Source organism: Stegostoma tigrinum, chromosome 2, assembly GCF_030684315.1.
Source record: "Stegostoma tigrinum isolate sSteTig4 chromosome 2, sSteTig4.hap1, whole genome shotgun sequence".
NCBI classification, from domain to species: Eukaryota; Metazoa; Chordata; class Chondrichthyes; order Orectolobiformes; family Stegostomatidae; genus Stegostoma; species Stegostoma tigrinum.
Window position 1 is genome coordinate 131,063,683 of NC_081355.1, and position 7,375 is coordinate 131,071,057.

A 7,375-nucleotide genomic window follows, 5' to 3' on the forward strand; every position below is an offset into this window, starting at 1 on the left:
ACCATTAAGTGCGTAAGTCCTGACCTGATCCGCCTTTCCGAACTGCAACACCTCACATTTAATTAAAATTAACCTCCATCCACCACTCCTCGGCCCATCGCCCCATTGACCCATCTGGTCAAGGTCCCTTTGTACACTGAGATAATCTTCACTGTCCACTGCTCCAGCAATTTTGGTGTCATCTGCAAACTTATTAACCATTTCTCCTTAATTGGTATCTCTCAACCCACAACCCATTTGTTTTACAACTTTCTTACATATTATAATCAACATAGTTTCAAGACCGTGATCTAGAGACAATTTTTACTCCTATTGTGATGACTGTTTCCCTAAAATGTTCATTTTGGTTTTAAAGTGATGAACAGGCATATGGTACTCTGCATGTGATACTTGTTGTATGTTTCTTTCAGGGAAGGTCTGGATCACAGTGATGGTAGTGTTCAGGCTACTGGTGATCATTGGTGTTGGCTATCCTCTGTACCAAGACGAACAAATGAAATTCACTTGTGATACCATGCAGCCAGGATGCTCCAATGTGTGCTACGATGCCTTCTTCCCTGTATCCCACTGCAGATTTTGGTTTGTGCAGGCCATCGCGCTCTGCTTGCCTTTAGCTTTTTACACCCTCTATGTGATCCACAGGATGCCAATGCAAAACGCAAAAGCAAGCTCTATCCTGTGTCTGCAGAATCCGGCTGAAGCGTCGTCAACCGGAAAAGAGCCTCTGGGAAGTGCTTCCTTGACTAGGAAAAGCCAGGAGACAAATCTCCATTTGACGGACAGCCACGAGGAAGCCAAGGTTGCAACTGAAGACCTCAGAGTAGATCAAAGAATTCTTAATTTCTGTGAGGCATATGTGCTTCAGTTACTTCTGAGGACTTTGTTGGAGGCAGGATTTGGTGTTGGCCAATATTACTTGTTTGGCTTTTTTGTCCCAAATCGGTTTGTCTGCTCCAGTTATCCATGTGCCAACAGAGTGACCTGTTATCCCTCCAGGCCCACTGAGAAAACATTGCTGGTTAATTTTATGTTTGGAGTCACTGCATTTTCCTTTCTCCTGAACTTTGTGGATCTGATTTATGTAATTAAGCAGACAGTCAAACAAAATAAGAAGAATAAGTTGCAGATGAAACATTTTTATCAAGCAGAGTCGTATCATGACATTCCAAGTGACACCCACAGGCTTCCTGAATTCAAAGTAGCCCAAGAGCATGAAATGCATGTGAGGGAAAGGCGAGAGAGTGGTGCAAGTGTAGACAGTGGAGGAAAAACTTGCAAGGTGGGGCAGGAGGAAGGTACTAATGTACATTCAGAGGTGCTGTCACAGGACGTGGCTCTCTCTAACACCAATAGCAACAACACACATCTCACTGTGCACGCATCAAGCCCTGCTTCTACAGGAGGATCCCCTGACAGCAAGTTGGTTGTCTTTGAGAAGGGACAGAGGACGTGTCCTCATGCCTTCAGCAGCTATGCAGCCCATGTGCCGGGTCAGCAAGGCTCCAGATTACAGCAGCACATGCCTCCGAAACCTGCCCAAACTCCACTGAGCAACAGTCAGCTGATTGAGGAGTATAGGCTTGTTCATATGCGAGTCACAGACAGCCAGTCAAATTGCAGCAAAGGCAGCAGGAAAAAGAAATCTGAGTGGGTTTAGTAACAGAAAATAAAAAAAAGCATCCTGAGCATGAATTAGAGGGCAACCACCATTTGCTGAAATACTTAATGCATTTGCAATGATCTTAAAAGTACTTTGATTAGTGGTGTGCAGTGTAAGAGATAAGAATGCGAATATTTTAACTTATTTGCTACTAAATATATACCCGGGTTGGGAGGCAGTAGGTGGCATTATTTCCCACCATTCTGAGGAGTATATCAGGGGCTGCAGTAACAGAGCCTTCTGGTGGAATTGAATGGTTGAATGGTAACCTGATAAGTGCATTCTAACCTATACCTTCTGAATGGCTGTGAAGAGTGGCTTTGAATACCAACATAAATCCACAGTTCTAATTGTACATTCAACATCTTGTATGTCCCACAAGTGAATCTGAAAGTTTTAAAATTTAACACAAATGCTATCATGTACTAAATATGGCACTTAAAATGTAGTGGGGGCCACAACTCTAACTCCTCTCTCTCCCAGTGCATATTGGAAAGGCCAGAATCCATCAACTGAAGGCTGGCAACCTATTCTATGGACAGAGCTATAAGTGGGACAGATATATCAGAGGCACTACTTTTAATCCACCTACTAGTAGGGGATATGAACAAAACCATTCTTCTAGAAAGACCTCAGAGGCCTCCCTGAGTGAGGGACATCCTATGATTCCAAAGGGACCCTTTAATGTTTGGTAATAATTGAATTGGTGTCATGGCGTTGTGAGGCAGCAGTGCCAACCAACTTTTAAAGGGATGTAAAGGATTGTAATTCCCATCTACCCTGGCAATATGCCCAGACATGATTCTATGAGAAAATGTTCTGGACAAAAAGAAGTCTGGTAAATTGTAGAAGCATCAATACCAGATAAAATCCAAGTACAATCTTGTCCTATCTTTTGTTTCAGATCCAGTTGCATACCAGCATACAACAGCAAATCCCAGAAAATACAGTTATCAAACATTCATGTTACTTGCAGAAAATCCTTATATTCGGTGTTTCTGTCTCACATTGTTATCTCCTCGTTGAGTTTAAGAAGCTCAGACTTGTGAATTTAGGAACCCAGCACCCCCTCCACCCCCCTACAGTGATAAATTTGTCGATCACTTTGATGGACAAGAATTTTCTTTCCTTGCCATGAGTTACAACAGAATCAATTGCTGGTGGCCCAACCTTTTCTATATTGCCTGTTTTTTGACCATGTTTTTCTGGGGCTGACTGAAAATTATGCTATGTGAAGTCCTAGGCTTTTAATAGGTGACTCACTGGTCACATTGCCTGACTAAACATCATGATTGTGCGCTGGGCTCTGTCCCACACCTTGCTGGTCCTCACCTTCTGAGCCATTGTCCTATAGTCTGGGTCTTTCTGCCTGCTCTGTCGTTACTAGTCTTCACGCACATTAGTAGAGGTGGTCCGATCCAGATATCACATTAGCCAAAACTTATTGGCTTCTCACTTAGTTTTGCACAACTCCCCAATTTGAAGTCCTTTAGTATTGCCCTTGGAATGTACAACCAGTTATTTAGAGTCATAAGTGAGAGATGGCGAATTGGGGATATGGTCTCCCCTCCCACTTTTTTGGCATGGTTATGCAACTTGGCAGAAGATCTGGGGAACAAATTCTCACAAACACTCCCACATCCTGTACATTCAAATTGCAATGAAATGTTTGGAATAATCTAACAGAAAGAGTAAGCCAAGAAGCAAAAACAGGAATTTTGAATATACTCAGTCGCTCAGTTATCTATTTTCAGTTTGAACGACACAGTTAACTTGATGACCTTTCAAGTGCAAGTTATTAGAGAAAATTCAAAATGTACTCAGATCTTAGTCACATGATTTTTCCTTGCCTTTGATATTTTTTTTCTTTCTTGTCACAGCTTTAAGTTTTAAAAGGGGCTTCTGATAATGAGGCATCCTCTTTAATTTAGATTATGAAATGCCTTTTGAGAAATTGATTTTTTTTGGTATTTTGGCCACTGCAAAATTAAGAGGGAAGAGGAGAAAGAAGAATTCCATCATGGTTGAATTCTAAAACATTGCATATGACCCTTCTCCATCTGCAATGAAAGCATTATATGGAGCATTATTCTTTTCAGGAAAGTCTAAGATATCATGCTTGACCCATGATGCCAGGGAGGGAGGGTTTGTGGGGAATTCCCATTGGCTTGATGCTAGGTAAGTGAAATCAAACAACATTCCTGTTCTCAGTATTGTGAATTAGACAATAGACAATAGGTGTAGGAGTAGGCCATTCAGCCCTTCGACCCAGCACCACCATTCATTATGATCATGGCTGATCATCCACAATCAGTATCCTGTTCCTGCCTTATCCCCACAACCCTTGATTCCACTATCTTTAAGAGCTCTATCCATCTCTTTCTTGAAAGTATCCAGAGACTTGGCCTCCACTGCCTTCTGGGGCAGAGCATTCCTTATATCCACCACTCTCTGGGTGAATTCTATGGGAAAATGCTGATATGTGGTTGGTCACTGGATGGGGATGAAGGGGTCAGAGTAAGGAAATGGGAGTGGTTGTAGCTGTCATGTGCCCCTTGTCCATATTATTGCATAGCTTGAGATACTCAACTGTTGAGTCTCAAGTACAAAGAATGGACACTTAGGCAAGTGGGGTGAGATTAGCATAAGTTAGTTATTTCAGTTAACAGTATGGAACAGATTTTTTTTTAAAAAAGTGATTGTAAAAAGAAGAGCTGTGTTTATTTGTGAAATATTATGGAATACATAATTAAATCTTTTATTTGAGTTGGTGTAACTGAAATAGCCACAAGTAAATGGCATAGTTTGGGTCCATCTTATAGCTGTTGATATAAGAATATATATAAAACACCAGAGCAGGATAGTGTAGACATTTGAAATTGATATGCTGCATTTTGTATTAAGCAGATTGCCTATCTATTTTCTGATAAGATGGCTGTTGCAATATTTTGTATTTGGATTTCTAACAGCTCAGTGAGATGTAAGATTGTGAAGCCTTTGGAAAGCAAAGAATAGAATTGCATTGGGTCATTGAGACTAATTTTTGCACCGGGTAGCTTACTGAGTCTTCAGTTTCTTATGCTATAAGTAGAAGATCAGTCATAATCCTGTTGAATTCCAGAGCATGTTCAAAGGGCCTGATGGTCTACTCTGCTCTTATTTCTTATGTCAGGACTTGTGCAATGTCAGATACCCATCAGATGGGCGTTCCTTGCGTAATTTTGCATAGAACTATGTTAGATCTTTTGGTAAAGTCTGTGAAGTTCTCTTTTTCACTCCTGCTGCACCCTTCTTTCTATCTCGCTTTCCGTTGCTGTTCTAGTATTTTTAATTGCCATCCCAGTGTCCCTCTTAAATTCACCACTGCCCGCTTTAGCAGTTTTTACATCTTGAATCTTTGTAAATCTTTTATCAGCTTGAAGGTTAATGAAAGATTTGAAAAATGCTACAGAACTCAAGCTGAAACATGTTAAAATATTTCTTCTGCTCTTCTTAGTCAGATGGTTAACATATTCCTCTTCTGTACCCTAAATAACAATAGTACTGCAGCAATTCAATAGTAATTCACAAGTACTGATGTTTTTTGGAGAATCCTGAGGTGGATTGAGTTTAGTATAACCCAAAATGGCTTTTATACCACAGTCTGTTATCTGGGTACTCCTGGAGGATACTATATCATCTTTCTAAGAAACTTTAGTAACCCATCCTGACCAAAAATTCTACATTAATACTTTCTGATCTCCAAAGGCAATTGAGTAAAAAGTCATGAAGGGCTTAGTATAGAAATTAGAACCAGAGTTTCCAGTATTGATGTTAATAAACTGTAGTATGCACAAGAGATAATAAGTTTGGCACTCTCTTTCCCAAGCAAGAATTGACACTAAATCAATTGTTCATTTTAAAATCTGAGTTTAGTTAATATTCGTTAACCAAAGGAAATAAGAGCAATGGGGCAAAGGTGGGTACATGAGGTTAGGTTGCAGATAAGTAAACATCCCAATGACTGGTAGAATATTCTCAAGGGGCTAAATAGACTTGTCTTGTTCTTGTATTTGTAGAATGCCTTATTCACCCCCAGTCTTCAACTATTTAACTTTGACTTGTCGACCTCCACAGGCAACTCCCTTCTTCCGCAAACCCAGCTACACAGGAACCATCAAGCCCCATGGACTATTAGATCATCTTAATCTGTATTTATTCATGTAATTTTTTGTTGCATTTTTAACATAATACTTCTGTAGTTTTATTTGAAGAAATGAACAATTTTGACAGAGGTCTATTTCACTTATTCAATGTTTTGCTTGCAAAACAGTAACTTTACAAAAGTTATTAACTGACTGTGATGTCCTTTGGGTCGTTTGCTAAGATGCCATTTAAAAATAAACCTCTGTACAGGAAAGGAACATTTGATCCTCAGGCTTACATGAGGTTTTTTCATTCTAAACCTGTTTCCTAAAGTTGAGTCGTCACAATCTTGGCTGGCCGTGCTCAGTAGCATTTCAACTCTCTTGATCGTGTGGCTCCTTTATTTTCCTCTCAACATGAATGCAACTCTAATACTTACATGGATTGTTTTGACATCTTACAGCAATCCTGAACGATCTGCTCCAAGCCATCTCCAGTATCTTTCTGACATTTTGAAGGTGTGGTGTGTGAAAAAGCATACAAAATTGAAACGGTAGCCTGGATAATTCACCCTTGTATGTTAGGACATCAAATACCTTGAGCTGGCTGTAGCGACACTGTCTATTCAATGTAGGTGAAGTACTGTAAAGTTACGATAAGGTGGATTATGCAGACTTGAACAAATTCACATTTAAAAAAAATGATTTGTTGCCTTGTACCATTAAATAAGTTGTAACTGTTTTAATAGAAGTTTGGCTTAGTGCTGTAGGTAATATGAGTATTGCTCTGTGCATGTATCAACAAATTAAATATGTGTCCAAACATTTAATTCTTGGTGCAATATTCTTTCTGTAAGTGTGAATGTTTCCCGGCATATTTCTGATCAGTATGTTAATGTTTTAGGAAGAAAAGTTATATTGGGCTCAAAATGTTATCTCTGTTTCTCCCTTGGTGCAGATTCTGCCAGACCTGCTGTGTTTCTCTAGCACTTCCTGTTTTTATTTTGGATTTCTAACATTTGCAGTATTTTGCTTTAATATCAATGTGTTGACCTTTTCTTTCACTGGTTTCAGGGGATAGTCAATTAAGAGGTGTTGGTCTCAAAAGGGATTAGGTAGAACAAGATATAGATGTGTTTTCAGTTTCTAAATTTGGCTGAGTCCGTAATTCCAGTGTGTTGAAGAAACCCCTTTTAGGAAATTACAGTCCATTTGAACTTAGGAATAGGAAGGCGCACTCACTTTGATGGGATTGTACTACAAGTTTCCCAGCAGCCAGTGGGTGATAGAGGAACAGTTATGTGGAAAGATTACAGAAAAATGTTAAGCAGCAGTGTTGCTGTGATGAATAATTTTAACTTCCCCTATATTGACTAGAACTCGCTTAGGGCCAGGACCTTGGATGGGTGGAATTTGTTAGGTGTGTCCAGGACAGTTTTTTGAAACAATATGTAAATAGTCCGCCAAGGGAATGGGCCAGAATAGACCTGGTATTGGGGTATGAGCCTAGCCAGATGATCGAAATTTCAGTGAGGGATCATTTCAGGAACAGTGACCATAATTCTGTTAGTGCTAAGTTGCCAATGGATAA

The 7,375-nt window shown here is 39.9% G+C and overlaps 1 protein-coding gene across 1 annotated transcript; it reads left to right on the forward strand.

Moving 5' to 3' along the window:
• The first annotated feature begins 418 nt into the window (after window positions 1–418).
• Window positions 419–6,548, forward strand: gjd4 (gap junction protein delta 4). Its single transcript, XM_059642040.1, has one exon. The coding sequence runs from the start codon at window positions 431–433 to the stop codon at window positions 1,655–1,657; it is 1,227 nt and encodes a 408-aa protein (XP_059498023.1). The 5' UTR covers window positions 419–430; the 3' UTR covers window positions 1,658–6,548.
• Window positions 6,549–7,375: the final 827 nt, after the last annotated feature.